The sequence below is a fragment of the Balaenoptera borealis genome (genome assembly GCF_965194805.1).
Source record: "Balaenoptera borealis genome assembly, chromosome: 15".
In the NCBI taxonomy this organism is placed as follows: Eukaryota; Metazoa; Chordata; class Mammalia; order Artiodactyla; family Balaenopteridae; genus Balaenoptera; species Balaenoptera borealis.
The window spans coordinates 89857014-89875342 of record NC_138871.1 but is presented as its reverse complement, the minus strand read 5'-3'; the positions used below and the strand labels follow the sequence as shown (position 1 = coordinate 89875342).

The window sequence follows — 18329 nt, the reverse complement described above, 5'->3', positions numbered from 1 at the left end:
GGGACCTGTCAGGTTGATGCCGGTTCCATCTCTCCAGCAAACATCAGTGCCTCAGACCTCGGCGAACTCAAAGACAACGTGTATCTCAGAAAAAGTTCCATTAAAAAAAAAAAAAAAAAACCCAATCACACCAGCATCGTTCCAGGTGCCCGCGTGTTGGGGAGTGTTTGGGTTCTAAGTGGTAGAGGGAGCTGAGATTTTGCAAGACGGGCCAACACCAAAGAGTGTGTCCAGACTGGAAAGGCAGGTGGAGAGCTTCGCACGATGGAGTTTCTCCGGAAGAGGCGAGAGGTCCTGCTCCTGTGCTCACAGAGCCAGAGCAGAGCGTGCGCGGGAGGCGGCGGCCCCTCCTGGTCCGGTGCAGAAGCCGAAGCCAGCAGCGCCACCGTGGGCGACGGGCCCCCCAAACGCTGTGACGGCCGCGTGGCACTCTGAGAAGGTTCCTGCGCACGCGCGGCTCTTCGCGGCAGGAAGGTCAGGGCCCCCCGAGGGCCCAGGAGGAAGCACCTAAGCTGAGGCAGGGCGGCCACGCCGGGTGACTGAGCATCAACCCACGGGTCCAGCCCCACCACCGGCCTCAAACGTCTTGTCGTCTCTCCTGCGCCGTCACTGCCCGCAGTCTCCCCGAGGCGACTGTCCTAGCCCCCTGCTCTCGCCCCCCCGTCTCGCCGCCATCCCGCCACTGATTTCCTCCTACGGCGACCAGAGCAAGCTTGTGAAACGTGAATCCGACCTTGGCGCCCCTGTGAAAACCCTTCCGCTGCTCCTTGCCCTTTAGGATCAAGTCTGAAGTCTCCATTGCAGCTCCGAGGCCTTCGTGTCTGTTGAATCACCTAGCATGTTGGGGAGGTGGTGCCCCCTCCTTCTCTGAGCCCGCCTCTGGGTCACTCCCATCACGTGCCGGGCGCGGTCTCCTCCAAGGCCTTCGTGTCTGTTGAATCCCTTAGCATCCTGGGGAGGGGGTACCCCCTCCTTCTCTGAGCCCGCCTCTGGGTCGGTCCCATCACACGCCGGGCGTGGTCTCCTCCAAGGCCTTCGTGTCTGTTGAATCCCTTAGCATCCTGGGGAGGGGGTACCCCCTCCTTCTCTGAGGCCCCCTCTGGGTCAGTCCCATCACACGCCGGGCGTGGTCTCCTCCAAGGCCTTCGTGTCTGTTGAATCCCTTAGCATGTTGGGGAGGTGGTGCCCCCTCCTCTCTGAGCCCGCCTCTGGGTCAGTCCCATCACACGCCGGGCGTGGTCTCCTCCAAGGCCTTCGTGTCTGTTGAATCCCTTAGCATGTTGGGGAGGGGGTACCCCCTCCTTCTCTGAGCCCGCCTCTGGGTCAGTCCCATCACACGCCGGGCGTGGTCTCCTCCAAGGCCTTCGTGTCTGTTGAATCCCTTAGCATGTTGGGGAGGGGGTACCCCCTCCTTCTCTGAGCCCGCCTCTGGGTCGGTCCCATCACACGCCGGGCGCGGTCTCCTCCAAGGCCTTCGTGTCTGTTGAATCACCTAGCATCCTGGGGAGGGGTACCCCCTCCTTCTCTGAGCCCCCCTCTGGGTCAGTCCCATCACACGCCGGGTGTGGTCTCCTCCAAGGCCTTCGTGTCTGTTGAATCCCTTAGCATGTTGGGGAGGGGGTACCCCCTCCTTCTCTGAGCCCGCCTCTGGGTCGGTCCCATCACACGCCGGGCGTGGTCTCCTCCAAGGCCTTCGTGTCTGTTGAATCCCTTAGCATGTTGGGGAGGGGGTACCCCCTCCTTCTCTGAGCCCGCCTCTGGGTCGGTCCCATCACACGCCGGGCGTGGTCTCCTCCAAGGCCTTCGTGTCTGTTGAATCCCTTAGCATGTTGGGGAGGGGGTGTCCCCTCCTTCTCTGAGCCCGCCTCTGGGTCGGTCCCATCACACGCCGGGCGCGGTCTCCGCAGGCATCCCGTGTGAGTGCGGCCAGCTGAGGAAGGCCGTCGGGGAGACGGACAACCAGGTCGCCCAGATCACAGCGGAGCTGAAGTTCATCAAACACGGTACGTGCTTCTCGGGGCGTCCCTGCTCCCGTGTCCCCCCGCCCCCCGCCCGGAGGCAGAGCGGCCCTGGGTCTGCTCCCCGGGCACGCGTGCTGGGCTGGCGCCCCGGGCTTGCCCGGGACCCGCGAGCGCTCACCCTCCAGCCCCGTCCCCGCAGCCGTCGCCGGCGTGCGCGAGACGGAGCAGAAGATCTACCTGCTGGTGAAGGAGGAGAAGCGGTACGTGGACGCACAGCTGGCCTGCCAGGGCCGGGGCGGCACGCTGGGCATGCCCAAGGACGAGGCCGCCAACGGGCTGCTGGCCGCCTACGTGGCGCAGGCCGGCCTGGCCCGCGTCTTCATCGGCATCAACGACCTGGAGCGGGAGGGCGCCTTCGTCTACGCGGACCGCTCGCCCATGCAGACCTTCAGCAAGTGGCGCAGCGGGGAGCCCAACAACGCCTACGACGAGGAGGACTGCGTGGAACTGGAGGCCTCCGGGGGCTGGAACGACGTGGCCTGCCACCTCACCATGCCCTTCCTCTGTGAGTTCGACAAGGAGCACGTGTAGCGGGGGCCCCGCTGCTCCGGGGTCAGCGGGCGGCTGCCGGCTGCCACCGCGGGCGGGAGGCTCTGCCCGCCGCGTGGTCCCCAAGCAGGAGTGCGGGGGCCCCGGTAAAGGCTCCTTTTCTGGATCTTAGAGAATGGTGCATGCTTAGGCGAAAAAGAGGAAAAAAAAAGTGTTTCTGGGTATTATTTCTGAAGAACTAAAGTTTTATTATTTGTAGTGTAGACAAAATGTTCGTTATGTAATTATTACTCAGAATTGCTCTTGGCTTTGTGCAAAGTATGAAACGAGATCTTTAAATGTTACAACAGTTAAGTACAAACAGTGGTAGTGAGGTCTTAGATGACTACCTTCCTTTTAATTTCTATATGGAAAAGAATCCTCTTAGCTTAGATCAATGCTTCTGTAAAGTAGAAACAATTTTGCTTTGCTGCAAACCCAGATTTCAGGAAAAAGAAAAGTAAATGCTCCGAACTTGACAACTGAATGTGTGGTGTCTTCCTGTTCTCTCAATGTCTTCTCCAGCAGTATTCGTTATCTATTCCTGTATCATGGTCACCCCCAAACAGCGACTCGCGACAAAGCATCAGTGTCCCCGCAGGTCCTGTGGGGCAGGACTTCACCCAGAGCTTGGCGGGGCTCTGTCTCACCAGCCATGCTCGACCGTGAGGTTGCTGGTGGGATTCAGCGCCACACGGGTGGCTGGATCGAGGCCTGGTTTCCTTGCCGGGCACCTCTGCCCTGGGCACCTCCCCAAGGACCGCTGGCCGCCTCAGAGCAGTGTATGTGGCTGACTGAGGAGTACACAATAAGTGATTTTAGGTCTGTTTGACGTAGACAGACAGAGCTAGTTATGATTATTCCTCATAGGGAGAGTATGAGGAAGGGGTATGCTATGTGTTCCGTCAAGGGTTTGAGCATGGATGTGATCCGTAGCATGCCGTAGCCCCCGAGTGTTAGTAGTACGGCTGCAAGGACTACGGAGCCTGCGACAGGGGCTTCTACGTGTGCCTCGGGTAGTCAGAGGTGTAGTCCGTAGAGGGGTATTTTTACTAAAAAGGCCATTATACAGGCTAGTCACATGAGGGTGTTGGATCAGGAAGCGGGCAGTGGTTGAGCTCAGTATTGTAATAGTAGGAAGTTTAAGGATCCTGTTGTGCTCTGCAAATATGTTAGTGCTACTAGTAATGGGAGGGATCCGATTAGTGTATAGAATAGGAAGTAGAGTCCTGCATTAAGTCATTCTGTTTGGTTACCTCAGCGAGTAATGATAATAAGAGTGGGGATTCGTGTGGCTTCAAATATAACGTAGAATAGGATTAGTTCTGTGGCGGGAGCGTGCGCCCATCCTGGAAAGCGACCCCCCTCATCACTGTGCGTTCTGGTCTCAGAAGCCTGTCCCCAGGTCCAGCCTGCACTTGGGGAGGGGACTCCTGGAGACGGGACCGCTGGGGGCCATTCCCGAAGCTGCCTGCCAGTCACCCATGGTTCTTCCTTTTGTACATCAGAATCCCCAGTAAAAAATAATAAACATCTTCATTTTTCAAAGAAAACAGGCAGACACGCACACACAAAGGCAAACAGCTGGGGCTGGGAGCCAGAAGGGGGCTCTGGGGAAACAGCCCTCCAGGGCCTCTCGTGTGTCTGCGTGTCTTGGGAGCGGGCCTGGCTGACCGCGCCTGCAGGATGTTTGTGTAGCAAGTGCTTTGGAGGAAGGGGAGGGTCTGCCTAGAGCTGCTGGGGTGACCGGCAGGCAGGCGCGGTGAGAGCCCAGCGCGGTAAAGGTGCCGGCTTCCTCCCCAGGGGCTGGTCCTTTGTGCCCTGCGGACTGGAGCTCAGGCCCCGGTGCTGTTGCTGTAGGTGCCGCAGGGGCCGAGGCAGCGGCTCTGCTCCGGGGATCTGCGGGACCCCCGCTGCACCCACGGGCCTGCGGGCCAGCCAGGCAGCCCTGCCCACAGCCCAGGGCCCATGACCTTGAGCTGGCCCGGGTGCCTGCCCCTCACAGGACAGACAGATCCAGTCCCGGGGGCCTGTGCAAGGGACCTGACCAGGTGGTGACTGCGGTTGGGCAGGGCGTCCTGAAGCCGGAGCTTCTCCAGCATCGCCACGACGGCCTCGGCCCATGCGACTGTCCTCAGTCACCTGGACAGAACTGCCCTGGTTCTAGGGTCGGTCAGGGGTGCCCCGCCCCCCCCCCCGGGCTCTTCACCGGGGGGTCAAGTGCAGCCCAGGGCAAGCCGGCGCCTCCCTGGGTCTGGGTTCCTCGCTCGTGGGGGAGGAGTTGGGATGGGGCCACTTCTGTGCCCTCGTGTCGCCTCGGCTCTCAGGTGAAACCAGGGAGCCGATCCACGTCCCCTCCTGTCGCCGCCTCCGCTGAGCCCTCCTCCGAGGCTCTGTGCCAGCACGAAGCGCAGGAAAGCACGCCGGCCTTTGTCTGCGCCCGGGTCACACACCTCTACAGGGCGGTGACGGTTTCAAAGCGAATTCGATAGGACAGGCGCAGCCGGCAGGAAGCCAGACGCACAGCCGCTAATTGAATCCCCCAGCTCGGCAGGAAGGGCCCGCGGGGTGGGCCGCAGCCCCTGATTTGCAGCGCAGGAGGGAGGCGGTCTGGTTGAAGGGAGAACCGGGATTTATTAGGTGCTGCATCGAGGCGTGACCGGAAAGCTGGTGCGCGGGCCGCTCTCTGAGCCCCCGGTGCAGCGTGGGCGGAGAGGATGGGCGGCGGCGGCGCAGCCGCGCGTCCACACTGCCACCCAGCGGCCGCGGGGGGACGTGCACCGCGAGGCGATGCTGCAGTGGTCAGGGTCCCCCTAGGCTGCCCGCCGCACTGAGGCTCTGGGGGTTCCTGTGTGTGTGTGTGTGTGTGCGCGCGCGCGCGTGTGTATGTGTGTGTTTGTGTGTGAGAGAGAGGTAATTGAGAGAGTGGGGATCAGTCAGAAACGGAGAAGGGAGACAGATGCAGAAGAACAAAGGGACAAAGGGCAGCAGGGAGGGGAGGAGGGCCCCCCAAGACCCAGCAGTGCCAGACCCTTCAGGGAACACTCAGCCGTGCTCCGTGTGGCTTCTCATGGAGGGTTGAGTGTGACCCCAGGTGGCGGCAGCCATGGAGACGTGACAAACAAAGAGGAGTCGGGAAAAGCATTGGTCGTCTGACCGTAGGGGTCACGGCGAGCTCTAGCATGAGCTTCCACTCCTCGCCCTGGTCCCGGTGCCCCTGCAGCACGGGGCGCCGAGCGGGGTCTCGGGGGGCTGCAACGAGAATGGCAAGAGGGTGGATCCTCTCGGGCGGGGGACCCGCGGCTCTCCGCCTTCTTGTCCCCGGGGCAGCCTCTGTCTGTCCGTTCCTGTCTCACCCAGACTTGACAAACGGCTTCCGCGTCTGCCGCCCTGGGGGTCTGGACGGCGCGCCCACCTGCTTCCTTGGGGGCGGGTGGCAGGCGAGGGCCCAGGAGTGGTCACCAGGGGTAACCCAGTTTAATCTAGCAGATCAGAACCAAGGGCAGGTGGCGTTTCTTAGCTGTAAACAAGAAAATCGGAGTCTGGCTAATTTAAGCAGAAAGGGAATTTGTTGAAAGCTTTTTGGCAGTTGAAAGGAATTTTGGGAAGACTGGAGAACGTCTTGGGTGCTACACGGAAGGGAGAAGCCCATACACCGTGCAGGGCCTGCAGGGTCCCTCTGCCGGAAGCCGGCTGCAGACAGGAGCAACTGCCCTGCACGCCCGCGCCGAGCTCCGCGTTCAGCAGTGGGATCCAGTCTGTTCGGGAACCTAGATCTCCAGGCCAATTATGTGTGTCTGCCCAGGTTGTGCACTGCACAGATCCAGAGGCACCACACAGAGAACATTCCACACACAGTGGCTTTGTATGTGTCTGCGCCCTGGATATGAAGAAGGCTGGGAAAGCTTGCAGTTTGCAGTGTTGATGGTGGGACACTTCACAAGGATGGGGGTATCCCAAGCAGACCATATCAGGTAGCTTAAACCACCCCAAACTTAGGGACTTTAAACAGTAACTCTGTGTTACCCATGAACTGTGATTCCAGAGGTCAGCAGCTGGGCAGTTTTTCTTGTGGCTACAGGGGCGGCGGAGCGTCCAGAAGAGCCCACCCACTGTAGCCAGCACCTCCCATTGATGCAGGATGCATGATCGCTCTCTCGTCTCCTGGGAAACCTGGGCACATGGATGGTGGCTCTAAACTTATCCTGCAGATGCCTCTGCGTGGCCCAGCCCTTCTCACCAGAAATCCTCTGTATCCTGACAGGACTAAGACGGGACCATTTAAGGCCTTTCCGAAGCCCCGGGAACGGCCTCAGAGCGGACTCGGGGCTGCTGCGCCGGGACCACCGCTCTGCGTGCTCCTTTTTCTGAGCCCGCTGAGTGGTCCGGCAAAATGTTCTACAGTGATGGAAAGGCTCTGAATTTGTGCGGGGCCACTGGGCACGTGAAATTTAGCCAGTGAGACAGAGCGTGTACATTTTACATTTCATTGAACTTAAATTCACTTACATTTTAATTTAATTTTAAATAGCTCATGGCTGCATATCAGACAGTACAGCTTGTAGAACATTACTCTCAAAGTGTGGTCCACAGGTGATTTGATGCACATCAGCCCTTTGGAGTCGGGCTCCAGGCGTGGACGTGAGGGCCGGGCAGCCTTTGCTACTCTGAGCATCCTTCCGTGGCTGTTCCCCATGCCGGGCCTGGACTCAGAGAAGCAGAGGACGACAAGGCCCTCCTGCTGTCTGGACCCACTGGAAGCAGTGGCCCCGAGCACTGTGGCTGCCGCCTCGGGAGAGGCCGTGGGTGACAGGAAATATCAGGATAGAATCACATCGTTAATTTATTGAAACACAATCTACTACATTAAGAAGCACAGGACGAGTTTTGTTCTTAAGAATTTCATCTGGAAGGGGAGACATGTGCCCCCTGAGACCAGAGGGTCCAGTGGGAGCCGAATGGGGGAGGGCCAGGCAGGTTCTGGAGGGGGATGGGGGCAGCCTCTCCCGACGGTTTGGTTTCATCCCGGAGGACTGGGGTGCAGGGGGGAGCAGGGCAGGCCAAGACCCGGTGAAGAGAACCCGGGAAGGAAAGTGGGAGGGGTTCCCGAGGCAGGAAACCCCTCCAGGCATCAGGGGCTCCCTCGCTCCGGCACACTTGGTGCCCTGAATCCCTGCTCGGTTCAGCCGCTTACGACTTAGGCTCCCTGGGATAACCTTGGGCCTCAGTTTCTCCATCTGTGATAACACCGCTCTGCAGGGTGGTGTGATGATGAGTGTGATCACCTGTGCCCCTCGTGTATCAGGTGTGGCCACGTGTGTCAGGTGTGACCACATGTGTCAGGCAGGTGCTCAGCTGTCCCCGTCTCACCGGAAGCCCTTCCCCAGACCCCAGGCTCCCAGGGCTGGGACACGTGTCTTTCTTGCACCACGAGGCACAGGTGTGCTTTCTCAAGGTCCACGAGCCCCTTTAACCCCCCTGGAAGCTCTGTGTGCGTCTGCACTTTCCCGGCTGAGGGTCCTTCCCACTCTGAGTCCCCCAGGCTCTCTTCTCTGCTGGGAACCACTGCTGGGTGTGCTGAACACATGCTCTCACGGAGGCCTCCTAGAGACAAAGCCCAGGGGACCCGGGAACCAGGGAGGAGGGGCTTCAGGCCAGGTTGCTGTTAGGGATGGGAGGCGGACAGTGGCACGGTCAGCGACAGCGGGGGGCCCAGGTCTGCCTTGGCCTCGCACAGAGGTCTCGCAGGGGCGCCCTTGGCTTCTCCAGGGAGGGGCCGCTCAGCTTGGAGCTCCAGCTCCCCGCAGCCCTTGTGACATCACACAGGTGAGGCCCGTCCCCGGGAAACTCTGACTCCCCAGCTCGGGCCCCTGTAAACTTTCTCCTGCTGGCACCTGAGCACCATGGGACCTTGGCTGGCTAGTGGGAAGCAAGAAACCCGATTCTGAACACTGAACGTCAGGACTCCTGGTGAGCTTGGAGGGCTGTTTATAAACTACTTGCTATTTTAAAGTTGTTATTGCAGAAAGAACAGGGCGACAGAGAGGAATTTATCAGCACAGCAAGCGTTTGACCCCTTTGAGAGGTGAGGGTGGGACGGATCTCCGCAGACGTTTGGTGTTGGGGGTGGCTGAACGCCGGGAACGGTGTTTGCGGAGCTGGGAACAGCCCGAGTGTGCTGAGTGGCTCTGGGCTCTGGTCCTGCTCTGCTGGGGTTTAAGTCACTTTGGTCTGTACAAAAACACTAAAGAACTAAGCCCACAGGTGAAATGAAACTTTGTCCCAAAGAAGAGCCACACGTCCGAGGGAAACTTGAACAAATCCCCAAGCACGTCCACCAGGGATCTCAGTGCTGACCTTGGGCTCCTCCACATCGCTACTTATACGCACTCTAGTTTTGTCCCACACTTGAATAAACTTCTTTTATTTCACTGTCTCACCCTTTTGCCCAGAGGCTTTTTTTTTTTTTTTCAGAGGCTTTTTTATTAGGACTCATCACAGTGATGACAAAAGCCACTGCTCTTGAATGGGAATTGGCAGGACAGCCTGGCTTCCTCAAAGGAAGACCATCCTCCCACATTTCTTAGACTCACCCCGTTGCACCTTCCTATGTTAAGGCAAATCCCAAAGGAAAACAGCTTTTGACTGTGTGAAACGTCAAGATTATGCTTTTTCCACCAAGAGAGAATAATGGCCTCACTGCATTGGAATAACCCATTATAATGCTCCTCGTTTCTGATGACCAAGTTGCAGTTTGCATGAAAAGCTTTAGCATATTCATTAAACATCACAGCCTGGCCTCAGTCACAGCCCCTTTTAGAGGGGATCTTGCTCTTTGCCTAGAATTATTTAAAAGCTAATTTTATTTTATTTTTAAAAATAAATTTATTTATTTTTTTTATTCTTGGCTGTGTTGGGTCTTCGTTTCTGTGCGTGGGCTTTCTCTAGTTGTGGTGAGTGGGGGCTACTCTTCGTTGTGGTGCGCGGGCTTCTCATTGCCGTGCCTTCTCTTGTTGCAGAGCACGGGCTCTAGAGTGCACGGGCTTCAGTAGCTGTGGCACGTGGGCTCAGTAGTTGTGGCTTGCGGGCTCTAGAGCGCAGGCTCAGTAGTTGTGGCGCACAGGCTTAGTTGCTCCGCGGCATGTGGGATCTTCCTGGACCAGGGATCGAACCCGTGTCCCCCGCATTGGCAGACAGATTTTTAACCACTGCACCACCAGGGAAGCCCCTAAAAGCTACTTTAAAATGAACTAGTAAGGGATTCCAGATTTAGACAGATTTAGAAGTAGATGCCATAGGTGGTCTGAGCGGGTGGTCGGGTCTGGGGGCTCCTCCCCGTTTCCCTACAGACCTGGCTGTGCCATCAGTAGAGATGGTGGGGGCCGTGAGCAGAGAGTTTGCTGAGCCCGCAGCCCCTGGGTCCCAGAGCTGTGGACCCCCCACTGAGGGCAGAGCACTGGCTTCCCTGAGACACCGCAGGTGATTAGACTAAACCCACCTGGATCAGCCAGAACTGCCTCCCTCTCATAGGGTCTATAACCTTGGTCACAGCTGCAAACTCTCCTTGCCGTGGAAGGTGACACAGGCACAGGTTTCCGGGGCTAGGGAGCAACATTGCTGGGGGGCCTTCTGCCCGCCACAGGGCGGACGGGCTGTGCCGACACCCAGGCCTCCGTGCATGTCTTTGTTATTGGGATCATTGGTGTGCCCTGGCTTCTCTCTCCTCCTGGACTCATTCCTTGCAGTTAGGAAGTGTGTGTTTATGGGTCCCCTTATTGAACTCAGACCCAATCAACTAGGGAGTCTGCATATGGGCAAAGTCTGACTGGACACCAGTACAGAGTCCCCGGGCACTGTGTTTGCATCTCCAGAGAAGATGCAGCACCCCCGTCTGTTACTGGGGAATCTCAGCCGGCCTCACGTTTGTTCCCTCAATGCCCACACAGCAGCCCCCCTCCAGAGGACCTCTCTGCCCCCTCCCACCCTCCAGCTCCGCCCACCTCATCCTGCCCACTCTTCTCCCAGCGTTCTGTCTTTGAAGGCAGGTGGGTCAGTTTAGATTTTCGTCCTCCGTGCCCAGTGGTACACAGCTGGCCATTAGGAGATGCTCTGGAAATGGATGGCTGATGAGCTACACAGACTGATGACGGGGTGCCTGAGGCCCGTGGGCGGGACGGACGGATGAGATCCTTGTGGGGGGAAGATGCCGTCCTGCCTGTGTCCGGGGGGTGGTCTCAGGAGTAGGTGGTGTATTTTCTTCTCTCATTTTGTGCAAATATGGAACTTTTTAAAAGGAAAACAAATAAATGCATGATTAAAAGAATGCATTATTCTTTAGAGTTCCTGGAGCGTTTCCTCCGGCTTTGGGGCTGAGGCTGAGCTCTAGGTCCACGGCGGGAGGTGGCAGGGCTGCAGGAGTGACCTGCTCTGAGGATGTACGTGTGGCCGCCACCCAGTGAGCTGAGAACAGGGGCGACGCCCCCTCGCTGGCTCCTTGACCAATGCTTCTCAGAGGGCAATGCTTTCAGCCTCCAAAGCTGCTGGGGGAAATTTCCAGAGCCTTCCTTCTGCCAGAAGCTGTGAGATGGTGCAGAGAGAACACCCTGCCTGGCTCTGCCACTTTGGAGAAGTGGGCACCAGGCACTGCAGGCTTCTCACCTGGAAAATGACGGAGTTGGGCAGAGTTAGAGACCCTCAGCCTGGCTCTCCATCAGTCCATTCCACGCTGTCGATTCTACTTCATCTGTCTGGGGTGCAGCCAGGACCTGAGGTTTCAAAAGCCCAGGAGGTGATTCAGAGAAACCGACCAAGTGGAGAACAACTGCACCCTCGAGCCGCTGCCATCATGGGGTCCTGGCCAGCAGGCCTTCTCAGAGGCTGTGCACGGACCACAAGGGAGGCACACAGGCGCCTCAGGTTCTGGTTCCCTGGCTCCGGACGGGACGGTCTCTGCAGTGGGTGTGTGGGGGGCAGAACATGACCTGGCTCGTGTTTTTTTTTTTAATAAAGTTTTTTTTAAAAATTAATTAATTAATTAATATTTAATTTTGTCTGTGTTGGGTCTTCGTTTCTGTGCGAGGGCTTTCTCTAGTTGCAGCGAGCGGGGGCCACTCTTCATCGCGGTGCGCGGGCCTCTCACTATCGCGGCCTCTCTTGTTGCGGAGCACAGGCTCCAGACGCGCAGGCTCAGTAGTTGTGGCTCACGGGCCTAGTTGTTCCGTGGCATGTGGGATCTTCCCAGACCAGGGCTCGAACCCGTGTCCCCTGCATTGGCAGGCAGATTCCCAACCACTGCGCCACCAGGGAAGCCCCGACTGTTTTTTTTTTAACCTAATAAATAGGAAAGAAACTAATCCCACGTATAATTGTAAGTAAATATTTGTATATCTGGGGTGCAGTCGGGAGACCGAAGCCTGGTCTGTGGGCCCCATGTGAGTCGCACCTTCCCGAGAGCTCGGGGACCTGAGGGGCCAGGCTCTCTGTCACAGTGGAAACAGGGGTGAAGGGGTGCCCAGTCACCAGGGCCCCTGGCCCTCCAGGCCCTGCGGCTCCACAGCTTTGTATAATTGGTCCCTTTTTTCCTGTAAGGTCTTTTCTTCCCACACGGCACCTCCCAAGGGTGTGAACGATTTGGGAGTTGTCTGTGCAGCAGAGAGGCCCTCTGGCCTCAGCTCACACCCCCGACTTTCTCCAGACTCTTTTCCGTGTGGAGAAATAATCAGACCATCGGCTGGGGTCTTGGAACATCCCAGAGCCAGGTCATGGCCCGGTGCACGGACATGGGCCATGTGGCCATCCTGACGCCCATGGCCGTGAAGCCAAGACACAGCCCTCGAGCGATGCTCTCACGCCGCCTGCCGGCTGCGTCTGTTTCCCAGACGGTAAAGGCGAGGTGAGGTCACCCTCCCAGGTGAGAAGGTGGCAGAGGCCCCTTGGCGAGCCGCTTGGCCGGGGCTGTGCTGACCGCCAGCTCAGGAGGTGGGGCTGGGAGAGGCCTCGTGCTCATCCAGGAAGGGGGCAGGGGATGAGCAGGGCTGGGAGGTCAAGCGCTGGCCTTCCAGAACTGGAATGAGGCCGGGGTGCGGGTTCCGGGCACCTGCGTTCAGATTGCGGCTGAGGCTCTCATGTGGGTGGGGTCCTCATCATATGCCCCCAGGAGGGGTGACCCAGGAGAGGGAAGCTCGGGGAAGGAGGACGGGCCCAAAGCCGCGGGGCGGAAGGCATCTGCGTGAACAATGACACGGCTCGCCCGGCCCAGGTGGGGAGGAGGGCTTCTGAGGACCACCCAGGGGCCTCACCGTCCGCTGGCCGCCCTCTCGGGAGCCGAGAACTCGCTCGTCCACGGGGCACCCTGTCCTGGGGGACTTAGATGTCGGGGTCACAGAAGGCACAGGAGTGGGGTCATCCTCATTCACTCCCTAAGGCACTGCGGCCCCGCGCTGGGCCACCTGGGGCCCTGTCACCCCCCGGGACCCCACGCCCTCTCTGAACACTTTCCAAGACGTTCACATCCTGCACGATATCCTCACGAGAAACCCCGCATACAGCGGAGGAAGGTTAGCCCGCCGGGCCCCGCAGCTTGGCCCCTGGGCAGGATGGAGACCTGGGCTGTCTCCGCAGAGACCTGCCCGCCCTGGCCTCCCGCTGAGCTCCTCCCCCCTGCCCCCCGCCCCCGCCGGCCCCTACCACCTCCAAGACCATCTCTAAGGCTGGTGCTCCCAGGTCTGGAGCCTGGGCCCCGAGCGCCTCTCTGTGGACCCTCTCATCCTCCTCTGGTTTCAGTTACTGACTCTGGGCCGAGCCTGCCCTTTGAAGGCTTTGCTCGCAGACGTCTCACTCCCGCGCCTTGTGTCCGGCCCTCCGCCGCCCCGCCCCACGCCCCGCCCCCTCCGCCCCCTCGCCCCGCCCCCTCCGCCCCCTCGCCCCGCCCCCTCCGCCCCCTCGCCCCGCCCCCTCCGCCCCCTCCGCCCCCTCCGCCCCCTCCGCCCCCTCCGCCCCCTCCGCCCCCTCCGCCCCCTCCGCCCCGCCCCTCACGTCGGTCACGCAGGCCTCTGGCTCCTCCCTGTCCGCCTCCTCCAGCCGCTTCCTAAGCGTTTCTGAACGAGCGCCTCTCGGGCACTCGCCATGTCCTCCTGGGATTCCTCCAGGATGCTCTCCTGCTCCAGCCTGGTCTTTGGCCCGCCCTTCACGCTGTCTGCGAGGGGGCAAAGCGGACCGTTCCCCTCCTGCCCCCAGCGCATCCCTGCAGGACGGCCACGACCTCGGAGCTCTGCTGTTCCTGCATCCCTGCCACTGGCTCATGTCTGCTGCGTGTCTCTCCCTTGTGGGGGCCCTTGGAGAACGAGGACGGGGTCTTTTTTTTTTTTTAATTAATTTATTTATTTTGGGCTGCATTCGGTCTTCGTTGCTGACCTCAGGCTTTCTCTAGTTGCGGCGAGCGGGGGCTACTCTTTGTTGCAGCGCACGGGCTTCTCATTGCCGTGGCTTCTCTTGTGGCGGAGCACGGGCTCTAGGCACGCGGGCTTCAGTGGTTGTGGCACATGGGCTCAGTAGTTGTGGCTCACGGGCTCTAGAGTGCAGGCTCAGTATGTGGGAAGTTCCTGGACCAGGGCTGGAACCCGTGCCCTTCGTTGGCAGGCGGATTCTTAACCACTGCGCCACCAGGGAAGTCCCCAGGACTGGCTCTTATCTGCCTTTGGTCTTTGGTCCTTACAGAGTTCTCAGGAAGCAGATGGTGGGCAGCAAATATACAGTGGATGGAAGGTGGTGACAGGCCAGCACTAGCTGACATCCTACTGATGATTTTTAAAGCTTTTGTGTGATGTACAGTAAGACCGGGAAACTATGCCCGAGGGCCGAATCCAGCCTGTCGCTTTTTTATACAGTCTGAGAGCTAAGAATAGATTTTACACTTTTAAGTGGCTGGAAAAGATCAAAAGAAGACTATTTCCCGACACATTAAAATGATATGAAATCAAATTTCAGTGTCCACATACTTTCACTGGGACACAACTGCATTTTACCATTGATATTGTGTACAGCTGCTTTTGTGCAAGAGGCCGTATGGCCTGTGAGGCCAGAAGTATTTTTTTTTTTAGAGATTTATTTTTATTTATTTAGGCTGTGCTGGGTCTTAGCAGTGGCCTGTGGACTCTCAGTTGCAGCATGCGTGCAGGATCTAGTTCCCCGACCAGGGATCGAACCCTGGACCCCTGCATTGGGAGCCCGGAGTCTTACCCGCTGGACCACTAGGGAAGTCCCGAGGCCAGAAGTATTTTGACCCAGAAGTATTTGCAGCCCGGCCCTTAACAGAGCGAATCCGACAGCCCCTGGCGGTGGATGAGCATTGGATTTGGAGGCTGCAGAGGACGGTTTGAGCTCACTCTCCTGGTCTGGACCGAGCTGGGCTGGATGAGTGTGGTTTCCGTGGGGAATGTGGGGACAGTCACGGCCAACTTGTAAGGAGGCCGTGGGAATTAGAGAGCCTGTATCGTCGTCTGAGCACCGTGCCTGGCGTGTAGCAGTTCTCCAATGGTAGGAAGCCAAGTAGATGGCCTTGCAGTACTGCTGAGGCTTTCCTACACTGATGGGAGGTTGTTAAAGCCTTCCGAGACTATTACTGAAAATGGATATTGCGTCCAAGGTCCTTCATAAAAAGGGATAAAAACAACGAACGCGCTCCTCTAACGTGCACAGATACGCTTTGCATCCACACACCTGCACCTTGACTAGAACTTTCTCTAGCGATGGAAATCTCTCTTCTGGCTGTTCAGTACCTACCTGGCTTCTGAGCACTGAATTTTAAATTTCATCAGCTTTAAACTTAAATGGTTTAAATGACAAATGGTTACCATCTTAGCTCAACCATGGAGCATGTAGACACTTCAGCAGCATTAAACCTTGTGCGTTCAGTACCCGGGACTGAGGGTCTCTATTTAAAGGTCTGCATGCTTTGTCTAAACACAGGGTAGTAGAAGAAGGTGTGACTGGCCGAAGAGAAAATGGTGGCTGGATTTCACATCCCCCCACCTCTGCCACCGCTTTGTCTATTAAATCGGGTTAGGAGTTTAATTCTCCTTTGACCTTTACCTCTATCCTGGCTCCTCTACAGTATTTCACAAAGGTCTGTTTGTTTTTCTTTTATCTCATTGTAACACGTTTTAAACACACTTGAGTAAGCGGGCTCTTAACTGCTAATGGAGCTTTGCCATGAGAATGATAAATGATACATCATATGATAAATGAGAATGATAAAGCATTAGATCTTGGAGTAGCTGCAAGGTCCCTTTGTGATGCCTCCGTTCTAGTGAAGCTTGCAGGCTCGGGGAGAGAGCAGACGTCAGCTCCAGGGAAGGCCCAGAAAGATGCTATGGGGAATTTCTGCCCCAAACCAAGTTCATTCTGCCCATTAAAATAGGTGTTTCCAAATGCCAGAGGCCATTAGGAAAAACAAAGGTTAGCCTTGGAAAGAAATTTCCACCTGTTTTTCAGGTGCTCTTTGATGAATATATTTATCTGTATATGTATTTTCATGAGCTTGAGGAAAGCATGTTCAGCCCATCTGAGAAACAGGCCACGTTAAATGGCCCTGCGTGTTGGCCCCGGACATTGCCTGTAACACACAGACGACACGGGAAAGGTTATGCCTGCTTTACATGTCAGCTATAGAGGGCACTGCTACGCTAACGTGGACCCAAGAAGGGCTTTTAATTCGTTTATTTTCCAAATGGAAACATTCATTTCCAGAAGGGAGTGTTCTTTTTTTTTGATTTTTATTTTATACTGGAGCATAGTTGATTAACAATGTTGTGTTAGGGAATGATCTTTTTTTTAAAAAAACTGCTGAACTGAAGAGTTTTATTGTCTAAATGGAGTGGCAGTTTTCGGGGGGTGGGAGTAGAAAAACCTGAACCAGTGATACCAATATCTTGAAAAAAAGTGTGAAATGCCTTTTTTTCCCCTGATCTCTTTCTCCCTTGAATCTGCAGCCTTTGGTCCACGCATGTCACAAGGACTGTTTGGTGTAGTCCCAGGCACATCAAAGAAAAAGATAAAAGACAGCAAAGATGCAAAAGATGCCCTCCACCCCCACTGCTCTCTGGGTGGCAGGGAGGTAGAACGATGCCCGCCCATGTGGTATCGCCTGTGTTGCCATGACACCTGCTTCTCCCATCCAATGGGGTACTGAGCCAGTAACACTACATCCCTGACTCAGGCAAATATTTGGATGCTCTGTCCTGGGGCATCTCAAGCTCACTGCAACTGACTGAGAAACAAAGTCGAGCCTTTTTGAAACTATGGGTACCTCAAATGTTCTGTAATTAGTTAAGAAAAAGAAATACAAGTCTTTGTCGAGTGTGCATGACTGGCCTGGCCCTGTGGGTTTTGTACTGGATACAGGACAGGTACTGAGCTGTCACGGTTGGGGGCGTCTGAGTGACCCACCGAGTCTGGGACGGGCCCACCTCCTGGCCCGGCCTTGCCCTGCGCCTCTGAGCCCCCATTGCCTCGGAGAGGCCGGCAGAGCTGAGCAGAACAGGTGTCTGAGCTCTGACGGCTGCCCCAGAGCATCGTAGGGAGGCTCCAGAAAGAAGACGCTTGATCAGCTGATGTGAGGGTGTGTGTCTCCCTGGCGGGTTAGTGTTGCCCGTCGTTTGGAATTAAAGGTGGTGATGGGACTTCCCCGGTGGTGCAGTGGTTAAGAATCCGCCTGCCAATGCAGGGGACACGGGTTCGATCCCTGGTCCAGGAAGATCCCACGTGCCGTGGAGCAACTAAGCCCATGTGCCACAACTACTGAGGCGCGTGCGCCACAACTACTGAGCCTGCGCTCTAGAGCCCGCGAGCCACAACTACTGAAGCCTGTGCTCTAGGGGCCGCGAGCCAGAGCTACTGAAGCCCGCGTGCCGCAACTGTTGAAGCCCGCGCGCCTAGAGCCGGTGCTCCGCAACAAGAGAAGCCACCGCAACGAGAAGCCCGCACACGCAACGAAGACCCAACGCAGGCAAAAAATAAAAATAAATAATAAATTAAAAAAAAATGGTGGTGGTGGCTCTGTGTGTGGTGTGTGGTGTGTGTGTGTGTGTGTGGTGTGTGTGTGGTGTGTGTGTGTGGTGTGTGTGTGTGGTGTGTGTGTGTGTGTGTATGGTGTGTGTGTGTGGTGTGTGTGTGTGTGGGTGTGTGTATGGTGTGTGTGTGTGGTGTGTGTGTGTGTCGGTGTGTGAGTGTGGTGTGTGGTGTGTGTGTGGTGTGTGTGTGTGGGTGTGTGTGTGGGGTGTGTGTGGGGTGTGTGTGTGTCTGTGGTGTGTGGTGTGTGTGGGGTGTGTGTGTTTGTGGGGTGTGTGTGGTGTGTGCGGTGTGTGTGTGTGTGGTGTGTGTGGTGTGTGTGGTGTGTGTGTGTGTGTGTGTGTGTGTGTGGTGTGGTGTGTGTGTGGTGTGTGTGTGTGTGGTGTGTGTGGTGTGTGTGTGTGTGTGGTGTGTGTGTGGTGTGTGTGGTGTGTGTGTGTGGTGTGTGGTGTGTGTGTGGGGGGCAGTGGGGTGGTGCTCGCCACCATGGTCTTCTCCGGCCAGTAAACATCCTGCGAGGATGGAAAAGTTCTCTGTGCCATCTGACACGGGAGCCACGTGTAGCTCCTGAGCAGTTGAAATGCGTCCAGTACAAGGAGGAACTGGAATCGTGATTTATTTACTTGTAATTAATTTAAAATTTACTAAGTAGCCGCACGTGGCCAGTAGACTCCAGGTTGGACCTCAAACGTCTGGACCGGTGTCGCCCTCCAG

General features: G+C 57.0%; 1 protein-coding gene across 5 annotated transcripts in view; it reads left to right on the top strand.

Moving 5' to 3' along the window:
* The window catches only part of COLEC11 (collectin subfamily member 11), a 36403-nt gene extending 33367 nt beyond the window's left edge, over window positions 1-3036 (top strand). For all 5 annotated transcript variants that reach the window (XM_082356942.1, XM_082356941.1, XM_082356939.1 and 2 more), the window contains 2 exons: window positions 1908-2003; window positions 2161-3036. In XM_082356942.1, coding sequence (XP_082213068.1) covers window positions 1908-2003; window positions 2161-2552 — 488 coding nt within the window. In that variant the 3' untranslated portion in view covers window positions 2553-3036. The remainder of the gene's footprint in view (window positions 1-1907; window positions 2004-2160) is intronic.
* The last annotated feature ends 15293 nt before the right edge of the window (window positions 3037-18329 follow it).